At 39.5% G+C, this 27,068-nt stretch overlaps 1 protein-coding gene across 1 annotated transcript in view; it reads left to right on the plus strand.

Annotated features, from left to right (window-relative positions):
* Positions 1–27,068, plus strand: part of BCAT1 (branched chain amino acid transaminase 1) — a 65,878-nt gene that overhangs the window by 24,183 nt on the left and 14,627 nt on the right. Inside the window, exons 6-7 of the mRNA XM_021690677.1 lie at positions 15,298–15,461; positions 23,034–23,176. Coding sequence (XP_021546352.1) covers positions 15,298–15,461; positions 23,034–23,176 — 307 coding nt within the window. The remainder of the gene's footprint in view (positions 1–15,297; positions 15,462–23,033; positions 23,177–27,068) is intronic.

The following is a 27,068-nucleotide window of genomic DNA, read 5'->3' on the forward strand; positions in this document are numbered from 1 at the left end:
ATATGGATTTAAACATTTGTACACCACACAGATGTTCTACAATCTAGTCTGGTAAGTTATCATGCACGGTCTTTTCATGGTGGCTGCATTTGATAAGTGCGGTGCTGGCTGGAGGGTTAGGCCCAGTGGCTTCCCGTCTACTGGGCCGCTTTCATCAGGGGTGGCTACTTTTGCTGGCCTTTTTATGTTACTTGGGTTCGTGATGGCTCTGTCTTGTCACTGGCTTCCCAGAATAATTGCAGGCTCACCTCTGTGTCAGTTATCTGATGTTTTGGTCTTGTCTACTGCTGGCTAACATCCACATTTTTCTTTCATGTTCTTTTCATGGTTAGATTAATTGATTAAGTGGGTCTTCGATCCAGGAGGTATTTTGACTTCTTTGAATGAGCAAATAAATATACGTCGGGGTAATTTATTAAGTGATATCAGCCCCTCCTTGATCTCATGTGCCCAGTTTCTCTTCTTGTGTGTGATACTCCCTTGTGTGTATAGAATATTCAGTATTCTACAACAAACTCATCTGTATTGAGCTCCAGTCCAGATCCAAATAATCTAAATCTGTGGAGCCAGGATCAGAGACTCTGCATTTAAACAAATTCTCTAAGGATTTCTTAACTACTTTCAAGGGTATCACCATCTCAAGCCTTGTGAAAGAATTAAGTATATGTCTAGCAGTCTTTAATGCTTTATTTGCTCCTGGGTTTGCATACTGGCACCCGGTAGAAATATTTACATCTTTGAAAGCTCAACTTCATCCCAAGGGCAGGGTGTTGTTTTCACTTTTAGGGGCCATGATATAACAGTCTAATATTAATTATTCCTTCTCACGCCCAGTATGATTTGGTAGCAGCCATGTAATAAGAGAGTGGTTCTACTCTCAACTTATGAATTTCATTATGTTTGCAAAGTATTCTGCTTCTTTCTTCACATGTTTTATAATTAACTGACCCTTCATTTTTATTAATTTCCATAGGTAATACTTATGTATGAATGTTTTTATGCAATTCTTCATATGTCTTCCAGCCTTCTTTGATAATAATTGGATCCATTGCTAAAATCCTTTTAGATTTAGGATTATAGTAAACAGAATAGTATTTTATTGGAACATTTGTAATTAGCTATTAATATATAACCAGTGGGTAGAGCTTGCCAATAAAAAATACCAGGCTGCCAGTGGGTGAAAATTTAAAAAAAAAATATTTTTTCCTGTAAGGTTCATATTATTAAACAAAATACTAAACATTAATACATAAACCTCTTGTAAAAAGTTTAAAGAGTAAAGTCATTCATGTTACCAAAAGATTTCTCATTAAAAAAGGAATTTCAGTATCCCTTTAGTATCTTCTGAAATATTTATTTAAAAGCTTTTTTTTTTTTTAATTCATTTGAGACAGAGAGATACAGAGAGAGAGAGAGTAGGAGCAGTGGGGAGAGGCAGAGGGAGAGGGAGAAGCAGACTCCCCGCCGAGCAGGGAGCCCGATGCGGGGCTCGATCCCAGGACCTGGAGATCATGACCTGAGCCTAAGGCAGACGCTTAACGACTGAGCCACCCAGGTGCCCCTAAAAGCTTTTTTTTTTAAAGATTTATTTATTTATTTGACAGAGAGACACAGCGAGAGAGGGAACACAAGCAGGGGGAGTGGGAGAGGGAGAAGCAGGCTTCCCGCTGAGCAGGGAGCCCGACGACGAGGGGCTCCAGCCCAGGACCCTGGGGTCATGACCTGAGCCGAAGGCAGATGCTTAACGACTGAGCCACCCAGGTGCCCCGAGGTAGTTAAAAACTTAAAGAGAAACTAAAAGCTGGAGTGCTTCAGACTACTGCTGATTATGTGTCAATTGGAAATTAAGATAAAATCTGAAAGCCTAATATTTAAATAAAGAACATTTACATGAACAGTTTCTAGATTTTCCCTTTATTAGACAAGAAGTTAAAATTACATGACTGTCAGTTTCAATACTGGATACCAAACAGCCTTACATCTGAAGAAGCTGGGTTTTGCTATTTTAACATCTGTTTTATCCAACTTCACTCTATTTAGTAACTCCAAGCAGGTACAACTATATGAATATACAAACAGACACAGGCTTTATTTCCTTAGTGATTCTATTAAGTGTACAAGTTCTTTGACCTCAATCTATACCAAAATAGGCACGAGCATGAATTCTGAAATCCCGTGTGATCATGGCGTTCAGCCTTTCACTTTTCCAGTTTTTCTCAGTATCCTCTCATCCCACTGGAGATAATTGGAGAGATGGTGGAATGAGGCAGCACTGAATAGCAGCAGGGCTGAGAATCCGTGTCACGGAGAAGGGTCAGGTCTGATGGTCGAGAGTCAGCCCACTCAGCCACTTTGACCAGGTCCCAGGCTGATGCCACAGATCTGCAAGCTACCAGCAGATTGGGCTTTTTCAGCTGTACGCCTAGACAGATTGACCTTGGCTCATGTGGAAGGTGAGGAATCCCTTATATTCCGTTAACTCATACTTCTACATTCAGAGCGCCCCTAAATAAATTTCTGAGGATGAGTTCCACTAGAGAAGCAGTCTGCTCTTGGTTAATTCCAAGCTCGGATGCACAGAATACAATCTGAACAGTGCAGAACATTTTCATTCACTTCACATAAACAATTTCCCCATTCACAACTTCTGGAAATCTTTCAGTATGACATTTTCATTAGAGCTCGCATTTATAAAACTGCTGCTGCCAAATGGTCCACTCCTTGTTTTCTGGTTCACTGCATAGGGAGCTTAAGGACATAAATTTCATAGACATGTCTTTCTTTTCCTTTTATCACCTTGTAAAATCTTTATATTACACATATAATTTAACCTATAATCGTAACAGTTCCCATGAAAAGAATTCCCTTTATTCACTGCCTTTATTTATGCTTATATATCTTGTATCTTACCATCATTTCTCTTCACAATTAGCCTCTATAAATGGAAGAATCTGAAAAGATTTGAAAACTAGGTATAGCAGTGATTTGTGATCCTATAACTTGTGTTTTGTCCACACTTTTAATGTACTCTTTTGCGATCCTATTTGAGATATAGGATACACACATATACATATACATATATATATATACACACACACATATACATATATATATACACTCATTCATTCATTCCACTGCTTATAAACAATATTAAATTCACATTTACATAACTCTTAACATGCTTCAGATTAACAGTCCCATCTAAGTATCTTCAGACCTTGAGTTTGAAGCTTATTTGCATTGATTGTAGCCTGTGATAATCAGCTTGTTGTTATCAGCTACTGTCCACTCCTACCAATGGACAGCCTCATGAGGCTGTTCTTGTCCATTTCATCATTACCACAGGGGATGATTGTTGTTGTTATCTTCATTTTTACTCTTGCACTTGTGGTGCAGCTGGTTACTACCTCTCAGTTCATGGCACTTCCCATCATGGGCACTGAGGTCCCGCTCTTATTCCCTTCCATCTTCATTCCCTACTCTCATCTCATCTCCTCCGCACCCCCCCCCCGCCCCCACCACGGCAATCATCAATCATCTCATACATTGAATGAATATTCTTTTAGTTTGTGTGTGTTTTTAAGTATCTCTTACTACTTTGTATGCCTGGCATTTTAATTTCTAGAAATGGTTTTGTTCTACAGATCTCCTGTTTCTGAACGTTTTCCCAAGGCATGTTGTTTTCGTTTCTGTGCAGGTTACTGTGTGTATATCCAGTCCATCACTTCTGAGTGCTGGAAAGTTCTCCATGCCGGACACCTGCCACACCTGTCCCAGTTCCCTTACTGGGATTCCATTCCCCTGTTACTTTACATAATACTGCAGTGAGCAGTTTGACAATATACAACCCAGGGAATTCTTGAAAGAGTTAGTGTTTCCCAGCAAGATGCCCTTGGCCCATCTTACTTTCGCAATCCAGGAAAGTTCTGCTGCTTTTCAGGGAAGTCCTGGTTCTTTTTGACGAAATACAGTAACTTGTCTGATACTGTCACCAACCCCGGGCATTATGAAGCTCTCCTAAGTATCAGGCATGGTGCTTGGTGCTTTCCGTGCACTGACGATAACCCTGTGAGTAGGAGCTGCTGGTGTCATTTTAGAGATGAGGAAACTGAGCCCCAGAGAGATGAAATAAGAATCCTGCACTCTTGGGGGTGCCTAGGTGGCTCAGTCGTTAAGCGTCTGCCTTCTGCTCAGGTCATGATCCCAGGGTCCTGGGATCGAGCCCCGCATGGGGCTCCCTGCTCGGCGGGAAGCCTGCTTCTCCCTCCCCCAATCCCCCTGCTTGTGTTCCCTCTCTCACTGTGTCTCTCTCTGTCAAATAAATAAATAAAATCTTTAAAAAAAAAAAAGAACCCTGTGCTCTTAGCCTCTCTGCCACGGGGCTGGGTTTAGGGAAACAGTGCTGAGCAAAAGCCACGTTTCTGCTCTCAGAGAGCTAGCTCAGTGTCTGGTGCAGCAGTCACTTTTCATAATAGAAACCCACGAAATGAATGTGTATGGACAGAGGGAGGTCCGTGCTGTGGAGAAATGGGCTGTAGCTCAATAACAGTGGTTAGTGTGGAAATATAACAGGGCCACTAAGGTCTTCCCCATCTTGTTCTAATATCATTTCACCTTGTGTCTGTTTCCTTTCCTTCTCTGAGCTAACAGCTTTCCTGCTCTGAATTACATTTGACCTAATCACTCCAGATATTATAATATGTTATATATTCTGTACTACATAACATACACTATCATACAATACACACACGTGTTACATAACACACTCCTATATCTTACATTCAGTTACAACACTTCCAAGTTTAGGAATATCAGTTCTCACATGCAAACTTGCCCATCTGTTTCTGGGATTTTATTTTTATTTAAAATAATTTTTTGGCCTGGGTGGCTCAGTGGGTTAAGTGTCTGCCTTTGGCTCAGGTCATAATCCCAGGGTTCTGGGACTGAGTCCCGCATCAGGCTCCCTGCTCAGTGGGGAGCCTGCTTCTCCTTCCCCCTGCTTGTGCTCTCTCACTCTCTCTCTCTGACAAATAAGTCAATCAAAAAAAATTTTTTAATTCAGGTTTAACTGTCAGGTGAAGAGCATAATGATCTAATACTTGCATATATTGCAAATTGATCACCACAGACATAGTTACAAATTTTTTTTCTTATGATGAGAACTTGAAAGATTTACTCTCTTAGCACCTTTCAAATGTACAGTACAGTATTATTAACTGTTGTCACCATGCTGTACGTTACATTCCCAGGACTGATTTATTTTGTACCTGGAAGTTTGTACATTGTGATTCCCTTCACCCATTTCTGCCCCTGCCTCTGGCAACCACCAATCTGTTCTCTGCATGTATGAGCTTGTTTTCTGTGTGTTTTCATTTTTGTTTTAGATTCTAAATATAAATGATATCATCCAGTATTTGTGTTTCTCTGTCTGACTTATTTTCACTGAGCATAATGCCCTCGGGGTCCATCCATGTTTTGCAAGGCTGGATTCCTTCTTTTTTCATGGCTGAGTGGTATTCCATTATATATATATACACCACATTTTCTTTATCCATTCATGTATCAGTGGACACTTAGGTTGATTCTGTGTCTTGGCTATTGTAAATAATGTGCAGTAAGCACAGAGTTCCTTGTATCTTTTTGAGTTAGTGTTTTTGTTTTCTTTGGATAAGTACCCAGAAGTGGAATCGCTGGATCATATGGTATTTCTATTTTTAATTTGTCCGGGAGTCTCTGTACTGTTTTCCAGAGTGGCTGCACCAATTTACATTCATAACAACAGTGCACAAGGGTATTTTTCTGGGGTGTTAAAGGAGTGATTTGGAAGGAGGCAAACTGTGGAACTCTGGATCAGGATGAGAATGGAAAGGAAGCTTCTTTACCCTTATACACCTTTGGTACTATTTGAGTTTGTTGCCAGATAGTTTTGCCTCCTCCAAACAATTCCTGTGGCCAGCTTTTCTTATATCCTTCTAGAGGTGTACATAGTCATACCTCTACCTGCATACATGTGTTTGTACATTAACTATTCTTCTTTTTACACAAGTGGCTTTGCTCAGGTTCCCAAACTCAAAGATTTTTACGCACACATTCACACACACACACACACAGACAGTTTAAAGAAAAGAATTAAATATTAAAATCTATGCACACAACACCTAGTTAACATTAATATGGCTAGTACAGTTGGGATTAGAAAGTGACTAGTACAATTGAAACCTTTTGTATATGTTTCTCTGTTGATTCCCTTTCCTTCCCCAGAATCAACTAACCATGGTTCGCTATGTAGTTCATTCTTTATTTTCTCCTCCTTTTACCTCCTGCCCTGAAATATGGGATTGTTTTACTATGGATGGACAATTGGCATATTTCTAACTTTTGGCTATTATAAATAAAGCTGCTGTGCACATCCTTGTACATGTCTTAGGATGGACATATGTACTTGCTTCTCTTTGCTATTTACTTAGGAGTTAAGTTGAGTAGAAGGATATAGGTGTGTTTCGCTTTACTAGATACTGCAAAACAGAGTTCCAGAATGCTTATACCAGTCTATTCTCCCACCAGCAATGTATGAGAATTCTATTTGCTTCTATCCTTGTTAACACTGGTAGTATCTTGTTAATTTTACCCATTCCGATATATGCAGTCTTATCTCTGTGTGGTTTTATTTATTTTATTTTATTTTATTTATTCTTATTTTTTCTCTGTGTGGTTTTAATTTTTATTACCCTGAGGACAAATTATGTTGAGTACCTTTTCATATGTTTATTGTGTATCGAAAATCCTTTGGGGAAGTACCTGTGCAAGTCTTTTGCCATTAAAAAAATTGATTTGTCTTTTTAATTTTTTAGAGTATATATTCTAGGTATAAACCCTTGGTCAGGGATATATTTCACAAGTACTAATTTTCCATTCTGTGACACATCCTTTGTCAGATAAATGTATTGCAAAGAGTGTTCTAGTCTGTGGCTTGATTTTGCGTCTAGTCTTGCTTTTTCACTCTCTTACTGGTATCTTTTGGGAAACAGCAGTATTGGGGCACCTGGGTGGCTCAGTCAGTTAAGCATCTGACTCTTGGTTTCGGCTCAGGTCATGATCTCAGGGTTGTAGGATCAAGCCCCACATTGGGTTCCGTGCTCAGCCCGGAGTCTGTTTGAGGTTCTGTCTCATTCTCTGCCCCTCCCCCTCTTTCTAAAATAAATAAATAAATCTTTTTAAAAAAGAAGTATTTATTTTTAATGTAATTACATTTTTTTTCTATGTATTTTGTGGCTTTTATGTGCTTTAAAGGAATCCTTCCTTACTCCAAGGTCATACTTCTGTTTTAGAGTTTTGCTTTTCCATTTAAATGAAATCCATTTGGAAGTGAACTTTGTATGAAGGACTCAATTTTATTTTTCTCCATATGGATACCACATTATTCCATTACTGTTTACTGAGTGGTCTGTCCTTTCTTCCCTGATTTACAGTGCCGGCTGTTGATATGTTAAGTTTCCATAGAAGAAGGCTATTTTTGGCTCCCCAGCTGTACCTTTTCTCTCTCTCTCTCTCTCTCTCTCTCTATAGATTTGTGTTTTTGTCTCTCGGTCTCTTTTTTACATAAATGGCAGGCATACTATGAACAATTTTGTTTGTATTATTGTTTTTGCATTTATAATTTGTCTTAGAGATTCTTCCACATCAGTACATATGGATCTACTTTATTTTACCCATTTTCTTAGCTGGAAGGTATTCCATTGTACATATATATCACTTAATTGAATACAGGATGCCATAAATTATAAGTCACCCATTATTTTATGCATTGAAATGGAAAAACATTGCTAAACTATGATGTAGTACTTTCCTGACAATCCTGGCTGATTCATGAATTAATCATACCATCCTTTTATTTATTTATTTTGTAATGTGTGTTTCCAGAGGACATCTGCAATTCTTCCTGCCATCATTTGCACCGCTTGGCTTGTGATAGGCATTTTTATTTTTGCATGTAGCTTAATAACAAAAACTAACACAGCTTTATCTTCATGTGGATTTCTTCCTACCAGAGGTCCCATGAGAAGACTGGATGTTGCGTTGCAGGAAAATACTCAATTGCACTTGTTCCATGTTACTACGAATATTTGTTTGACTAACATCAAATATATGTCCAGCTCCTGTTTTTGCACTTTCTGTTCAGTAATTTTTCTTTTCAGTGCCAGATCGTACTGTAACTTTTTGAAGACATTTTAAATGGCAAACTCAACATGTATGGTATTTCCCATGCCAGCTTTTCCATGAGTGTTACTTCGCCAATAGCAATTGTAAAATGCTGAGTCTGGATTGCAGACACATTAAATGTGAGGAAGAAATGGACATCTTAGAATCAATGAAATGTGGTAGCGTAATTTATGCAACCAGGGTCCTGTTCATCACCCGTCATGTTGATAGAGCAAACGTAAGATCTATTATTAGTAAATTGAATAAAATGGGACAGTTAAATTTGGGAATCTTAAAAATGCAGGTTTCCTTCAAGGAATTTATGTTGTAGGCCTATCCCCTAGTTCACATCAAGACATATATTCAAGGATATTTATTGCAACTCACAAAATTTTCTGATGGATTGGATGTGAATATGAAAGAAAGGTCAAGTTTTCCTTTGGGCCAGAGCAGCTGGATAGTGACCATTTGTTGGGATGGGGAAGAGTGAGGGAAGAGGTTTTTCTTGCGTATTTTGTTGGAGCAATGATGGTTAGAATCTAGAGTTCAGTTTTGAGCATGGTAACTTAAGCTCAAGTTATCAAGTAAGTGGGCAGATCTACAAGTCTGGAATTCAGGGGGAGAGTTTGGAATTTAAGTAATACATTCTAGTGTTTAACATATAATGCCTTTAGAGTCAAGGGTCTAAGTGAAGTTATTAAGAAATCTAGATACTGATGAAAAGAAGGTGAGGACTAAGCCCTGGGGCAGGCCAACATTTAGAAGAAAGGGAGATAAAAAGGAATCAGCTAAGAAGTCTGAGAAGTAGCAGCCTGTAAGGTAGAAAGAAAAACAAGAGGGCTTGGTATACCAGAAGCCAGTAAGGGACATGGAAGCAGTGATCAGTTGTGGCAAATCCTGCCCACAGGACCAGAGAGGTGGGGCCCAGGAACTGACTATTGGATTTGGCAACATGAAAGTCCTTGGTGAGATGGTTGTCCTGGAGTGGGACACGTGGTAAAGGGAGTGTGTTTGTTTTAGATGGGAAATACTACGACATATATTTAAGCTGATGGAATGATCCAGAGGAAAAGGAAAATTGATTGTTAAAATATTGAAAAGATTTCCCAAGGTCTTCTTCTGTCATGGTTCAACTTCTAAGGGTGATGGTACAGGCAGGCAGTGATATGTGACTACATGACGGAGACAGAAGTAGAGTGCATCTGTTTCTCTGCTCCACTGTGATGCAGAATGCCCCACAAGATTTGTACATACTCGCCAACATAACCTCGTTTCCCTTTGTTCTTTCTTGAATCCACAACATTCAGACTTTTGACCCCCCCCCCCAACCCCAACTCCCACTGAAATATGCTTGTCAAGATCACCATCGACCTCCATGTTGCCAAATCCAATGGTCAGTTCTTGGGGCTCTCTTGAGTGTAGCATCCTTTCCCTTGCACCTGCCCACTCAGGATCTCACTTGGTTGGCTGGGTTGGGACTTGCCTATTTGGGGAACATCTTCATTGCAGTTGCCAGCTCCCTGTGCTGGTGGTCTAAGGTGTCTCTCTATTCCAGGCCCATTGTGCACTTGGCCCAGTCAATTGAAACAAACTTGATGGAATCACAAAGTCAAAGTCTGAGCGCTGCGGCTAGGTCAGTGAAGAGATCCTGGTTTTAAGGCCATTCTTGATACAAGGAAAATGCTTCCGTAGCATTTTCCTGTCCTCTAGAGAAGGGGTCAGCAAACTTTTCCTGTGAAGTCAGGCAGCTACTCATCTCTGCCTTTGTGGCACAAAAACCTCAATAGGCAACACAGATATGCATGAATGCACGTATTCCAATAAGACTTTAAAAAACAGGAAGCAGGCTGAAGTTTGCTGACCCCTGATCTAGTCATTTCAGAAAGGGAAATGAAGCATGGTTTTTCTAAGAGTGACTCATTCTGGCTCTTCCTGGGTACTTCCCTATCAAGTTTTCTTGACCCGTTGTTTAATAATCCATGCTAAATTTTTATGTAGGGTTGATTTCAAATATACTAAGCTGTATTTCCGGGGATGTTGGTATAATAATCCTGTCTTTTTCCCAAGTGCTCATTCTCCACAATTGCAACATTGAGTGTTGAATGTAGTTCCATGGTCCCATCTACAGTCATTCTAATGTCGCCTTCATGCTTTGCGTATTGGTACATACTGAATTTATATACCACTATTACTGTTCTAAATGAGTATTTTTTTTAAAAAAAATACTTACTGTTTGTTGGATACTTGAAAAAGAGGAGGTTCTGGGTGCTTTCCACAGTTTATCTAATTTAACCCTTACACTGATGCTATAAGCAGTCACTATCACTGCATTTATGTAACCTTAGGTAGGTGTTCTTTTCCCCTTAAGTTTTCTTTTAACTGTGTGCTTTCTAAATTTTAAGTTCATTCTTATTTAAAAACTAAAAAAGAATGCTAGCCTTCTTTTTGTCAAGTGTTAAATATATACTATCTTTCTCTTTGAACAGGCCTGAGATTCCCCTACCCATTTTATAGCCAGCCTCAGAAACTTCTGGACTTTAGCTTCCCTCATGGTATTCTTTGAATGTCTACATATGAATTCTGTTAGTTTCGAGGTCAGCACTAAAGGAAATAAGGCAGGGGACAAAGGAACATTTTCTCTTTGGTGTCAATGCAACATAGGAGGATTAGCATCAGTAGTTCAAATATGGCAAACAAATCATCTAGGTTGTTTTCATAGCTCCTTTCTATAAACAACTTCTTATAAGATGAAGAGTCATTCAACAGATATATAGTAAACCTGGTATAACAAGGTACAGTGCTCTGTAGGGGACGAAGATGGCCTTGCCCTTCACCGAGTGTGCAGATTAGCTAGAGGTAGAGAATTAAAGAGCTATTTGTAAGTGAGTGTGATGGACATTTTATCTAAATGGACAGAAGTGCAGGGTGTTGTAATAGCATGTAACACAAGTACCTAACTTTGTGAAGGGGCTCATTTTCTGAAATGACATTTAAATTGAGATCAAAGGGTTTGTATTACTTAGGAAAGAGAGGGGATGTCTTAGTCGGCTCTGGCTGCCATAACAGCATACCAGATTGAATGTCTTAAACACTAGAATTTAATTTTCTCACAGTTCTGGAGATGATCTGGAAGTCCAAGATCAAAGTGCCAGCAGGGTTAGTTTCTGGTAAGGTCTCCCCATAGGCATCCACCTCGCTGTGTCCTCACAGAGCCTTCTGTGTGTGCGGAGCGAGTGGATTGGAGAGGGAGTGCAGAGCTCATGGTCTAATGTCTCTTCCAGTTCTTAGAAGGACACCAGCCCTGTTGGATTTAGGGCCTCACCCTTTCTCGACCTCATTTGACCGTAATGACCTCCTTAAAAGCCTTAGCTCCAAATGTAGTCACACTGGGGGTTGGGGCTTCAAATTGGGGGTAGACACGTTTCAGTCCATAACAGGGGAGGGGGAGAGTGTCCCAGGTAGGGGGAGTAGTTCAGGAAAACATGTAGAGGCAGGAAATTGAGGAGGTTTGAGCATGAGGTGCCTATATAGAGTGTGAGGGCCGTGCTGAAGGCTGAGGTAGCAGGAAGTGACGCCCTGGCTTGAACTCTTTCCAGAGCAAGAAATCTTGTGTACTTCACTTATTGTTTTAAACTTTGATATTATAAAAAGAGGTCTGGATTAAGAGTAAAAGATCTAGAGCTTAATAACTGAGACCTTGGGCGAATCATTTGTTTGGAGCCTCAGTTTCTTCAACGTAAAAACAGTTATAACCCTTAACTTCCCGGCTTGTTGGATTAGATGAGGCTTTAACTGTGAAATGTCTTAGAAAACAAAAACTGTATAATTATTGAGGGTTTTTAAATCATTCACCAAACCAACTAGTTTTTCCTACAAAAACTGCATGAATTTGTTATCCCTCCATTTTGTAACTCACACACTCAAGGCCTTGCGTGGACCCCTGGTCCTCTCCATATCTCTTATAGCACCCCTCAGTCCAATATTCTTTACTGTTTTCCCCTCTAAAACAAATTAGGCTCTTCTTGGAGTTAAAAAAAAAAAAAAAGTCATGCCACTCTTTTTGAAAAAATGTTCCTGTTGTTCCCAGTTATCTTATTTCTTCTGTCCCATATTTGTCTCGCTTAAACAGAATTACTTTCTGCTGTGCCTCTCTACCTCCCATACCACAACAAGGACTAGTACCTTTCTCAGCCCCTGGGATACTTCCTGCCATCGTTCACATAACCTCTGAAATTCTGCCTTTTTATACACTAATTTTCTAACTGACTCAGAAGTGGTGATTTTCACTGGAATACATCACTTTATTTTCCATCACACCCCAGTGTCTTGTTATTTTGTGCAAAACATACAGGTACTTAATACCTTTATATATGTATTTGTGAGGTATAATATAAAATAAGATGAGTATTTTTTTTTGTACACATAAGAATTTCAACTTAAGTCAGTATGGTCCCTTGAGAAGTTATATAATTTGCATCTGTGAGATTTTATATTCCTCATTTCCCATGACTTTTATTTTTTTAAAGCCCTCTTCAATATATAATGAAATAATCCAGGAAACTAGAAAAAAGAATAAAAAAAATGTTCATAAGGAAATGAGACTTATTGCAACATTTACACAATTTATCAGGTGTTCATATTTTCTCTTTATTTATGTGGCTTTTGCTTTATTTGAACAGAAGCCTGACCAGGTCATCATAGAAGTATGTTTCCTAGCATTTAATTAATATTATAGAAGTTGCTCTTAATTGTAGCAGTAGCACAGAATTTAAATTGCTTTCCAGAATAGAAGGGAGAATTAAGACAAAACAGATAATGGTTCCTGAGGCTAGAAACAGACCCAGTCCCCAAGCTCCTCCCAGTTACCTTTTATTTATTTTCACTCTTGAAGCAGTCTGACCATTTGCAGTAAAGTCACAGAGTTCTTTTCATGAAAAGACGATCAATATAAGTAATCATTTAAGGATGAAGGTGGCCAAACTGTGATCGACACTAGTACTTGAAATACTTGTAAAAAAACCATGAGTTGGCTTTGCTTAAATTTCAGAAAATAAAATGTTGGTACACATAAACATATTATCTCTCAGCATTGAAAACTTCTCATCTATAATTTATCTGCTTGCTAAGAATAAGTGTTACTTAAAGGTTTATTGATTTTTTTTTTTTCTTCCAGAAAGAGATTTAATGCATGAGATTATTCCGTTTTTCCATCTGTGCTCTCTATACCACCACCTAGTGGAGTAAATGCAAGTTTACCTGTCAAAGTCAGGGGAAGGAAATGAATAAGATGAAATTTATCCCACAACAAAATTTCCATGATGATAAGTTATTGCTTTTAGTATAATGCAGGTTGTGAAAAATACATGAGTTTAGAGTGAAAAAAGTCCAGACATTTGTGTGGTATCTAATAAAATGCTTATCAGTTTGTCCACAAATAAGCTATTTTATTCGGAAACTTAGAAGCTAGATAAACTACTGAGGCTTTGTGCTGCAGATTGGATATCGAAGTTATGTTGGGAAGCTTCTCTTTATTACTCAATATGAGGGCCCGGGAACATTTAATACTTTTTAAGTATTAAGCTTCAGAGCTCCTCTGATAAGAAAGAATCATTGTATTTACTTAACTAATAGGGTTCATAAAAGTGTAGAGATAAGTTAGTCAATTTTTATCAAAGCTGGGAAGAAAGACAGGTAAGTATTATTATTCTGAAGTTTTTTTCTCCCAAACAATGAAATTAAAAAAAAAAAAAAAAGGCAAATGAAGCTTTAAGGCTTTTCACTCTTTACTGGTAGGGGAGTCTTGTTTAGCCCCAACTAAGAACAAATCCAAACAAGTAAAAAACCAAAACCTGTTGTTTCTTGCTGACTCTGGCCATCCAAGCCTTTCTTGGTCTCATGTTCCATGGAATGCAAATGGAATCATCTTCCCATTTTCTGAGGGTTGCGTGCCTTTCAGATGGCATCAGTGTACACATATACAAATACATTTTTTATGCCCATGAATATTTTACCTACCTGATTTTTGATGATATGGGCATAAGTAGTGAGTGAGGGTCTTGGGCCAATAGGTAGTAGAGGGGAGATAGAATGAAATTCAGAAAAAAAAAAAAAAAATCCCCAGACCCACTTCAGCCAGTTCATCAAACAAAACAAAAGGCACACAATCAGCTGTCGTTGAGTCTCTTCTTATTCTTACCATGACAGACTCTTACCACCATCTAGTCAGACAGGACTCCGCTGAAGACTGGACATAAGCACTTTATCTCCTGAGACTGTCACTGTAATAGTCCTGGACTTGTTTTCTTATTCCTGATGGTCTTGAATCGCATAGAATAGCGCAGTGGCCTTTTTTTGCTTTTATAATACACAACCCTCAAAGCTTTCAGTCTTTCAGTTTTCCTCCTTAGAAAACAACTGAGTAATTACTTATAGCTGCTTTGTGCTGGAGACAACACAGTTTTGCGTGGTTGGCTTATGACTTCCCAGTGTTTGTGGGGAAAGACCATGTTCTGTCGTTGTCATTCATCCTCTGGCTTTTTGGGGGGATATCGGTGTCATCTGGTATCTTTGCCTCTAGTGGCGCTCCGCTCTTGCTGTCTGCTGTCTGTGACCGGGGGCTGTAGTAATGACACACTCACTTGTACTCACCACCTGCAGGAGGCCCTGGCATGTCGTGAAGTGGTTAGTAATCTGTGAACACAGAAGGGGAAGTTAGAAAAGCAGATATTGCATTTCCTCTCCAAAGACGAAGGTCATGTCTGGGTTCTTCCCTTTTTCAATTCCCAATCAATAAAAGGTGTTACATAGCTGGTTGTCAAAGATACATTTCTCCTCTCGCCCTGCTCACAACAAATTGTGACAAGTTTGCTTTTCCCCTAAAATCATAGCTCAGAAGGCAAAGCAAGATGAATCCTCAGCACTCCTTTCTTTGTGTTTTCTTCTTGAAAGACCATCTGGCTTTGTGTAACTCAGCTTGAGAAGGAACAGCTCCTGTGCTTTAGACAGTGCCTCTGGGAGATAGTTACAGATCTATTCTAGACTTGAAGACTGGTGTCTACATTTAAATTAACAGTTGTGTGTACTTTTACTCTATTGCAGCCTTCTCTTGGAGTCAAGAAGCCTACCAAAGCCCTGCTCTTTGTAATCTTGAGCCCAGTGGGACCTTATTTTTCAAGCGGAACCTTTAAGCCAGTGTCCCTGTGGGCCAATCCGAAGTACGTGAGAGCCTGGAAAGGTGGGACTGGGGACTGCAAGATGGGAGGGTAAGTGAATATTAGTTTCTGTCTAAAGGAAAGAGTCCCTCACAACCATTGAGTTACCGCCATCTCAAATCAGTCCAAGTACATATGTTAATATTCAAGTGGAAAGGCCCTTTTTTTGTTTTGTGTTTACTCTTCAGTGTTAAATTGCGCTAGTTCAGGGGCACATGGGTGGCTCAGTCGGTTAAGTGTCTGCTGTCGGCTTGGGTCATGATCTCAGGGTCCTGCGATCCAGCCCTACATCAGGCTCCCTGTTCAGCAGGGGGAGTCTGCTTCTCTCTCTGCCCCTCCCCCTCCCCGCTTGTGCTGTGTCTCTCTCTCTCTAATAAACTCTTTAAAAAAAAAAAAATTGCGCCAGTTCAAAGGATAACCTGTGACTCTTTGAAGGGAGAACTATCGAATGTGATAGGCAAGAACTGAAATAAATAACTAAAGCAGGAATAACATTAGTGCTTTGAATTCACTGCCTCTGGAGGCTGGTGCTCTGGCTGCAGGCGGACAGGGGGCCTTAAAGAGCATCTGCTGCTGGGGCCGAGGCGCTCAGTTGGCTCCAAGGAGTCCTCCTGGGGAAGGTGCCCGCTTCACTCAAGCGCCGTCTTCATTGCCACAGATTGTAGGCATACCTGCTGCCAGCTGGCCGAGGGACAGCCCTGCTTTGGCTCTGTCAGGCCGGTCTCATTGGCCATATGTAGCTGGCTGGAAATAAAAGAGCATTTGAAAAGTGTTAGACAATTTCAGCGGTGGACTTGGCCGTGATAGGAGAATGCCCCTATGTGTGGGCAGGAATAGCCACGTTAACCAGGGGGCTCTTCCTTCGTGTACATCGAGCGCTGATATGTATCGCATACGCAGGCAGCTCACTGGGAGGTGACGCGGTGGCGGCTTCTGGGCTTGGGGAACACGTGCAGATTCAGGGAGCCCTGGGAGTATGGGGGACATGCCTCTAGGGTGTGGGAGAGATGCTGACAGCTGGCTTTGAACCCTCTGGAGTCCTTCTGTATTTTCTTTTTCTTTTCTACCCCCCCCCTCAAAAAAAGGTTAGAACATTCTGGGTCCTCTCCTCGCTGCATTTGTAGCAGCCGCATTCTCTCAGCTAGAGAAATCCTAATGAAGTCCATTAAACCAAGAAGTCCCTTTCTTTTCCTTTTGGCGTGGAGCACTCCTTCCTGACTATGTGCTGTGCCAGGCAGGTTGAAACGACTACTCTTGTGCATTCTCTTGATATCTTTTTCACCTGTTCAGACTTCTTCCCAAAGCATATGCACTCCTGACACCATATATATCACTTTGTTAGAACTTCCCCTAGAGTTCACGTTCCAGTAAATCAGTCTTGATGAAGAGGTCTTAATAAGCTAGTTCTTCCTCTTTCAATCTTGCTTTCCAACTCCCCCCTACCTGCCCAGGGTAAAGATCACATGGAGACATTGAGAAATTGCAGGGAAATCTTTAGTTTTAGTGTTGGGGATAGGTTGTTACTTATTATAAAGATGATGTAATGCAGTATCAACGGAATACATGGTCACTAAAGGCCAATTAAAAACTGTTCTTTTCTGTACAACACAAAGAGTGAACCCTAATGTTACTATGGACTTCAGTTAATAGTAGCATATCAGTGTTGGCTCATCAGTCATGACAAGTGAACACTAACGTGAGAGGTTCATAGGGGAAACTGAAGTGGGAGATAGGGCATAGGGGAACTCTTTTTGCTTACTTCTTCTGTAAACCTAAAACTGCTTTAAAAAAATAAAGTCTATTATAAAAAAATTAATACTTCGACTCATTAGGCTCAGGTGGACCATCATCAGTGGAAGTTGGTGTGAAGGCTCTTAGAGAAGAGAATATAGGATCTTATAAATAAAAGCAGAAATGACAAGTGGGAGGGCAGTAACCCAAAGGGTGGATTTTAGCCAAAGAAGTGCAAGGGAAACACAGGATTCTTCATTTAGTATCAACCTATTTAGTTGGCAAAGACATTTGGCAGCCCCCTGAGATTTTATTATTGCTTCTTCTCTAAAGCAATTAATTCAACAATTACCTTCCAAGTTTTTTAGGACCTCTGTAGTCAACTGGCATTTATTAAATAGCTATTGATTCTCCTCAGCTCAAGGAGATTTAACTGCTTTCTCAGTAAATCTGAGGAAGAGAGAGAAGGATTTTCTTTTTTATTCTAAGATTATTTCACTTTTTTGGAAGCCATTAGAGATAATATTATTCTTTTATATCTAAATATGCATAAGTGAGAAAAGTAATACAATGGCACACAGCTGAAGGAGAGTTCTAGCACAGTGGGTCTCACCTGTGGTTACAAATTGAAATCAGCTTTACCAACTACTCCTCTCTGGGTTCCACGGCGAGAGCCTAAGCATCAGAATTTTCTAAAAATTTTTATTTAAATTCAAGTTAGTTAACATAGAGTGTATTATTGGTTTCAGGGGTAGAATTTAGTGCTTCATCAATTGCATATAACACCCAGTGCTCATTTTGTCAAGTGCCCTCCTTAACGTCCATCACCCAATTACCGCATCTCCCCACCCACCTCCGCTCCAGCAACAGTTTGTTCTCTATAGTTAAGAGTCTCTTATGATTCGCCTCCCTCTCTGTTTTTATCTTATTTTATTTTTTCTTCCCTTTCCCTGTGTTCATCAGTTTTGTTTCTTAAATTCCACATAAGAGTGAAATCTTATGGTATTTGTCTTTTTCTACCTAACTTATTTCACTTAGCATAATACCCTCCACATCATTGCAAGTGGCAAGATTTCATTCTTTTTAATGGCTGTGTAATATTCCATTGTATTTATATACCACATCTACTTTATCCATTCATCAGCCAGTGGACATCTGGGGTCTTTCCATATTTTGGCTTTTGTGGCCATTGCGGCTATAAACATTGGGGTGCATGTGCCCCTTCGAATCACTATTTTTGTATCCTTTGGATAAATACCTAGTAGTGCAGTTGCTGGGTCATAGGGTAGTTCTATGAGCATCGGAATGTTTTAATGTGAAGCCAAAGTTGAGAAGCACTGAGTTAGAAGAAGGTCTTTCATCATATTAACATCTTTATTCCCAATCTGTTAGTTTCATTGTTAATATGGAAAGAACTGGCCCTGCCCCCACTCTAAATTAATTAATTAATTAATTAATTTACTTTTACTCTCATTGTGTACTTGGAATACAAGCTTTGAAGTCAGATAGACCTGGCTTAAAAACCTTACTGTCCTGGGATGTTACTTAACTGCTTTATGCCTCAGTTTCTTCATTTATGAAGTTAGGGCAGTAATACCCAGCTCATCTGTGAGGATGAGCAGGATAATACAAAGTGCCTAGGACCGTGTGGTTGGCCTATAGAAAGCTGCCAATACATGTGGTGCTATAACCTAGCAGTTAACAGCATGGGCTTGGCTGTCAGAGGTATCTGAGAGTCCTACACTTATATCTGTGTGATCCTATATAGTTAAGTACCCTCTTTCTCTAAGTCCTCCAAAGTAGAATAAAGTCTAGTGTTGTTTTAAGATGATTCAGTGAAATAATGGACTTAAGTACTCAGTACCCTGCCTGGCAAGTACTAAGTATCCTCTCAGCAGACAACAGTTGATACTGTGAGGCTTGCTTTCTTTCTCATTTCATCTCCTGGACACTCTGCCTTAGGAGCAATCAGTTGGATTTCATACAATAGAATTTACTCTTTAGGACAGATGTATTTAATATATCTTCTCCCGGATTTTTATTCCATGTACAATTAAAATTTTTCTGTGCAGACATTTGTCCAAATGTTTCATGTTTCTCTTTCTCCCAAGGACATGTGTTTCTTTTCTGAATATTGGTGGCACTTGGGAGGGAACCCCAATATATTATCAAAATATTAATGACCCTGGAGATGTTAATAATACAGTTTACACCTGGGAGAGAATTTTGAGGAAAAACTCATTTAGGGAAAAACACCATCTATAGAATATAGTAATCAATCAATCAAATAAGCACCAAACAAATAAAAACCCTTTTTCTTTCAATGTATTGAAATGGTTGAGGTCTTTAATTCTCTTTCTTGCCCAAATAGCTTCATGATGCTAAGGAACCATGGTTTTAATTCAGCTAACATTCTCAAAAGTGTGTATGTGTGTGTTTTTAGAAACTTCTTGGAAAGGCTAGTTATTCATGCTATGAAAATTTTCTTTTTAATAAAGAGCATTTTATGAGAGAAATCATTTATTTTCATATATGGTAAAATCTCAACGGCAATGTCTATGAACTAGGCAAAAGTCAATTGAAATTGAATAGTTATTTTTTAAAGATTTATTTATTTATTTATTTATTTGAGAAAGAATGAGAGTGAGCATGAGGCGGGGAGGGTCAGATGGAGAAGCAGACTCCCTGCTGAGCAGGGAGCCCCATGTGGGACTTGATCCTGGGACTCCAGGATCATGACCTGAGCAGAAGGCAGTCTCTCTCTTTTCTTTTTTTTTCCAATTTTATTTTATTATGTTATGTTAATCACCATACATTACATCATTAGTTTTTGATGTAGTGTTCCATGATTCATTGTTTGTGCATAACACCCAGTGCTCCATGCAGAATGTGCCCTCTTTAATACCCATCACCAGGCTAACCCACCCCCCTACTCCCTTCCCCTCTAAAACCCTCAGTTTGTTTCTCAGAGTCCATAGTCTCTCATGGTTCGTCTCCCCCTCCGATTCCCCCCGCTTCAAATAATACATTATATGTTTAAAAAAAAAAGCGGAAGGCAGTCTCTTAACCAACTGAGCCACCCAGGTGCCCTAGAATAGTTATTATTTTTTAAAAAAAACTTAATTTTGGGGTGCCTGGGTGGCTCAGTCGTTAAGCATCTGCCTTCGGCTCAGGTCATGATCCCAGGGTCCTGGGATCGAGCCCCACATCGGGCTCCCTGCTCGGCGGGAAGCCTACTTCTCCCTCTCCCACTCCCCCTGCTTGTGTTCCCTCTCTCGCTGTGCCTCTCTCTGTCAAATAAATAAATAAAATCTTTAAAAAAACAAACAAACAAACTTAATTTTATTAGGATATAAGAGGCTCACATAAACTGTTTCTTAGCTTTTATTGTTATTGTTTCATTTTTTCCAAATAGCCCTATGCAGTGTATAAAGCAAATATTTGTATTTGCCAGATGAATTCGTTAAGGCAAAAGTATGAACTGACTTGCTTAAGTGCACACATAGACAAATAGTAGAAGTTCAAGAGCTGTACTGCAGTCTGCTGGCCCCAAACCCATGCTCTTTCTATTGGACTGTCCCCTAAAGTCTCATTTATCCTCATTCTTAAAAAGTATTCATACTTTTAACTCCATTATTGCTTATTTGCCATTAATTCTTAATCTGGGTGGTCCAACTTTTTATGGTCATCAAACAAAAGCCTCCTATATAAAGAATTGTATCCTCTCTAGGTTGTCCGATAATTTACATTTTATTATCTGCATTTTGAAGGTCTTTTTTTTTTTTTTTTTAAGATTTATTTATTTTAGCAAGAGAGAGAGCGAGCATGAGCAGGGGGAGAGGCAGAGGGAGAGAGAATCCCAAGCAGACTCTGCACTGAGTTTGGAGCCTGACGTGGGGCTCGATCCCGTGACCCTGAGATCACAACCTGAGCCGAAATCAAGAGTTGGACACTCAACCGACTGGGCCAACTAGGTGCTCCATTTTGAAGGTCTTCTAATAAATCTTACATTACCTTGATGTGAATAAACTCATGACCCATGTTGCTATAGCCATATAATATAATGTCTCTTTCCCATGGTTTTTCTAGAATGTTTTAGTTATTAGTCAATATTCTTTGAGTTGCAAGTCAGAAAACCAACTCAAGGGGTGCCTGACTTAGTCAGTGGAACATATGACTCTTGATCTTGGGCTTGTGGGTTCGAGCCCCACATTGGGTGTAGAGATTACTTAAAAATTAAAAAGATATTAAAAAAAGAAACCAACTCAAACCATCTTAAGCAGAAAATGAATTGAGGGGCTCATGTAAGTAGGATGGTAGCTCATGGACCCGCTAGAGGCTCAAATCATTGTTGCTGTTTCTTTTGCCCTTGTGTATGTCCTGCTTATGCGCTATCCTTCTCCCCAATCTGTTTCTCTCTCTCGCCCTTCCCTTTCTGCTTCCCTCCTCCCTCCATCTCTTGTGGTAGCTTCTGCCTGTGCATTAGCCTAGGGCTCTCCTCCTTCAGATGCTTTCTCCTGTGAAGGGTGGTGGTCATGAACACAATAGACCCCAGGCTTATGTCATAGCAAACAGGCTGCCACTACCCCCAGAGGGTAAAATAACATCTTTCAGGTACCCTACATTAAAATGAATGAGTGAATCATTCAAAGAAGGGCTTATATGAGCAGCTTAGGTTACATGCCCACCCTTTATTTCAGTTGTGTAGGGCAAGGTATAATGACTGTCAACCCAAGCAGAATGACTTGGCTCCAAAGGAAGGGCCAAAGAGAATATAGTGGGACCGGGAAGCTGTGCAGAAGAAAATGGCAGACAGCCACGGTGAGTGAATGTGGCTCTAGTGCTTAACCGACACTTTTAATTAGACATTTTGATCTTGACCAGATGTAAAATCTTGACCTTTAAAAGGCCTAGGTGCGTATTTTGTGGAAGCTGACATTAATGCTTTGTCGTAGTTATTGTAGTATGTTTGATTGTTTCTGCATGTTTGTTTGGGGGCATCATGATCCAAGGGCGGTTTAAGGTTTCTTTCCAAGCCCTCGATTTTCATTTGGTAGTGTTTCTCAAACGTGTTTGCTAATGTCCTGTGAAAACCGGGGAGAGTGAATTATACAACCAGGGGCTTAGGGAGGCTAGCAAACATATTTATTTGAGGACTCTTATGTTTTATCTAAAACATTCATCCATATTTTGTAATATATGCCATAATTTTCTCATTCAAGTTTAATAAAAGATGACAAATTTAAAATATTAAACTAAACTTATTCTAGGAAGATGTACTATCCTTGTTGATTTCGAATAATCTAGGATGAATAGTGCAGGTTGAGAAAAATGGGCTTTTGGAATACTTTTGGTTAAAATCAGGATTTTTAACATTTTGTCCCACCCTTTGGAGAATTTAGACATTGGGCATTTGCGGTCTCTTAGATATATTGAAAGGTCTCAGCTAAGAGAGCACAGCTTGGTGCTCTGCTACTTCATGTAATTTGATACATGTTTGGCTTAGAGTATTGGTGTGAGGTTTAAATGAAATAGTTCTTGGACGATAGCTTGGAAGGTGAAAAAATACCTAAGAACTTTTAACTGTTATTGTTAACTTAGCTACTTATCTTTGTACTCATTATCTCAACTTCTCAATTTAGGATTCACAATTTTGCTGTTCTCTCTCTCTCTCTCTCTCTCTCTCACGTGAGTGCAGTTAGATCATTTAGTTTGTCTAATGAGTTTCCCTTAATGTTACGCAGTTAACTGGAGTACACACACACACACACACACGGGCATGGTGCATTGACTACATCCACATACAAATTAAAGACCTGAGGATTTTAGTATGGAAGATGGCAGGGGAGGGGTAGTATATTCATAGTCAATATGTTTCCTCTTTCTTAAAAGGAATTATGGCTCATCCCTTTTTGCCCAATGTGAAGCAGCAGACCACGGCTGTCAGCAGGTTCTGTGGCTCTATGGAGAGGATAATCAGATAACCGAAGTTGGAACTATGAATCTTTTTCTTTACTGGATAAATGAAGATGGAGGTAATTCACTCAGATTTCAGCTCTTTGCAGTTTGTCAATCATTTTCAATAGGGCTGGAGAAAAAAGAACGAGGACCTTAGAATAAGGCGTAAGTAGCATGAGCCCAAAGACTAAGAACTACTGTGCTTTTGTTGTTCAAGTAGAAATGAGTTTAAATTCACAGAATTTATAAAGGTTTTGTTTTGGGGTTTGGGCTTGAGATGTGCTTATTACTGAGATGTCAACTTAAGGAATTTAAGACTCTGTGATTTGAAGATTTGTTGCCTTATCCCCTGCCATCTTCTTACCCATTTTCCTCTCCAAAATCCCTTTCATTTGGAGATAAGTCTCAGATCAATTCAGTGGTCATTCACCATATGCTGTATGTATAAAATGCTGTAGTGATAAGCATAGTCTACTTATTCTACTGATATGAAATTTACTGTATTCTCTTGCTAAAAGTTGTATTAACAGCTGTTGCCCTTTCTACATATTTTGATAATACATCAGAAATCTTCCAGATTTACTCTGGAGCTCAATTTGATTAAAACACACTACTTTTAAGGGCAGATTGGTCCATTTTGGGATTGTACTTAGATCCTGGTTCATTCAAGACTGTTAATATGTGTCTACTATAAAAATCTGTATTTCTTCATTGCCTTAAATATCCTGAATGCTCATTATCTTTCTTTTCTATTTTTTCAATTAGTTGGCAGAGACCATAGAGGTTTAGCAAAGTGTTGACAATGTCTATGGTATTGAATGAAATGACCAATAATGGGAAACAATACAGATATATGCATTTATTTCCATTAGAATTTTAATAGTCATAACAGTTTAAAAACATCTTTTTAGGCTTGTTTATGTTCTTAGGCAGTTCATTTCACAGTACTGAGTATAGAGACTAGAAATATAAGTTTCCAAATGCTTATAAAGTCTGAGTATTCATTTCAATTAAAATTTTAAGTGAAATTTTTATTTTAAAGTAGCTACAGTAACTTCTATTGCTCTTTTGTTTTTTTGGCTACTAATAGAGGAAAATGGTGATTCAGATGTGGCTGACTTCAGAGCTATGCACTAATTTGAGCATTAGTTGCAGAGACTAATAAGATGAGCCTTATATTCCAGTCAGATGTAGAATAAACAGGTGTGGTGAGTACACCTTGTCCTTGGGTTGACCATTGGTAATCCTTGGCATTTGAAAAGCCAGATGCAGATCATGCTGATTCTTCCATTCCTGTTGTTTGTACTTGACACAGTTTAGAAACAAAATTTATACTGGAATATTTGTGATTGCTAAATTTGAGTCATTCCATATGACATATATCGAAAGCTATGCTTGAAAGATGACAGCCAGTGTTGCACTCTATTTAGTAGGAGATAATATATTGATTCAACTCCTTCTTTCCACCTGCCCACTCCTACCCCCAACCACGATCCTCCCCAAAAAAACCACACAACCCTAAACAAAAACCATTCCATCATACAGAAGTGGTATAATCATTATTTATGGATGGGAGATGTCAGGATTTAAGTACAGTCTGAATCAGAGCTACACGATTTAACCAGAAACACTAGAAACTTGTCCTGGTGAAAAATTACCCCTTATCCAAACAACAATCATGAACCATTTCTACCATGACTTTTAAAGGTCAGAATAGACAAGGGTGAATTTGTCTTTTGACTCGTACAAAATATATCAGATCTTTTGTTTTGTTTTTTGTTTTATTTTATTTATTTATTTTTTTCTTTTTTAAAATTTTATTTTATTATGTTAATCACCATACATTGCATCATTAGTTTTTGATGTAGTGTTCCATGATTCATTGTTTGCGTATAACACCCAGTGCTCCATTCAATACGTGCCCTCTAATAAGAGTTACTATTCAGATTATGGTTGCCTGAGATAGCTTTAGTTTTAATGCTTTTTTCAACTTGTGCGTGTTCACCTAACAGAGCAAATAAAATTTTAAGTAAAGGGAAAGGAAGTGCAATAAATGTTTGGACTGTACCATGAGAGAAGTCACTAGAATGTCAGGAATAACCTTTGGGCTAAAAACAAAAGAAGACATTGAGGGAGCTCTACAGTAAGGTAGAATTCCAGAAAGGAACGGTTGCTCCAGAAAGGTGTACGAAGTAAATAATCTGTTTTCACAGCGCGGTGCCGAGCACCATAGCTATCTGTGGCACTTGGCCTGTAACTCACGTGGTTTTGATTCTAGTAACAGCGACCCTGGGAGTAAGATCACACAGCATTGATTCTCTGCTATACTGTGGTGCTGAGTAATTTATCATACATGCTTGCTATTCACAGCTGGAACAAACCATTTTACCTTGCACTGGACTCTGGAACTACCCTGAGAATAAGACCCAGTTGTGTGGCTGAGTTTAGAGTTAGTTTGGGAGAATGATCATGGCAATGAATGTTGATGTTGCTCAGTCTGCTCGGGCCCCATGAGCCTTCTCAGACATCAGGCATTTATAGACTTTGTTTGGAGCACTCTTCTCTCAGATGTGTGCATGCCGTGCTCCCTGCTTTCAAGTCTTTGCCCACATATCCCTTTCTCAGTAAGGCTTTCCTCAAACATCTTAATAAATTGCAGACTCCCTCTCCTGTCACTTCTAGCATTTCCCTTTGCCTTCCCTCTTTTCTTTCTTTTTTTTCTCCATAGTCTAACATACTATTTGACATAATAATTGTTTGCCTCAACCTATTAGAAAGTAAACAGCAGTTACATCAGTTTTGTTCACTGCTGTATGTATAATGCACAGATAAGCCAACTGTCCATGGTAGGCACGCAATATATCATTTGTTGAATAAATAATAATTGTGCTGACGGTGGGCACTTATACAAACCCACATTCCTGGTTTTTTTTAGAAATTCACTTTGGGATGTCACAGATGACTTCTGCCGTTACTGCTTCTAAATTCTTCATCTCCTACAAATGATTTCTTTGTCAAAAACAAGTTGTATTTGTAGGCTCTGTTTTCCTCATGTTGGGCAATCTGGAGCTAGTTCTGGCTCTTGTAAGCATGTTTGTGGTTGCAGAGGAAAATGAATATTTCTCACCCAAACGTTGTCATGTCATCATCTCTGTCTGGCAACCAGAGAAACAGATGTTCTGTGCCTTGACCTTAGGCTAGTGGTTACGGTTTTGGGTGTTAAGTGTATTTCACAGAACTGCACTTGCACTTGCGAGGCCTCTGTTTTTATTTAACTTCACGTAGCCTTAGAGCTCAGCAGGCTTTAGGAAAGGTCCAGTTTGGAGGCACTGGAAGTATGTTTGTCTCTGTGTGTGCGGTCTGCGCACATACACACACGTAGATCCCTACATTTATGTGTCCAGCTAGCTAGCTATTGCAAAACACAGGTTTATTTTGAGATCAACACTTCTAAACATGACAAAGAGTAGCCCTAAGAACATTGCCAAGAACAAATTTTCTCCTTTCCAGAAAGTGGTTTTCAGCAGATGATTTTTAGAAACAAACTTCAAAAAAATCATGCTGCTGTCTCCTAGCAAAAAGGATTATTCATTCATTTATTTATTTTTTTAAATTCAGAAACACTTAATTACGTACCACACTGGGCCAGGCATGACACCAAGTTTGGGGGACACAGGCATGAATACAGAGTTTTGGTCTTCCAGACAGCTTGGCTCTTGGGGACATCTGGTGGAACCACAGTGGAATAGGGGAGCCCCGACCACAGGATACTAAAAGAAAGGACAGTGGCCCCAGTGTTGGGACACGTAAGTTCTGATCTGACTCCCCCCCAGTGTTACCAGTCTTGAAAGTCATTTATGGGGCGCCTGGGTGGCTCAGTTGGTTAAGCGACTGCCTTCGGCTCAGGTCATGATCCTGGAGTCCCTGGATCGAGTCCCGCATCGGGCTCCCTGCTCGGCAGGGAGTCTG

Source organism: Neomonachus schauinslandi, chromosome 5 (genome assembly GCF_002201575.2).
Source record: "Neomonachus schauinslandi chromosome 5, ASM220157v2, whole genome shotgun sequence".
NCBI lineage: Eukaryota > Metazoa > Chordata > Mammalia > Carnivora > Phocidae > Neomonachus > Neomonachus schauinslandi.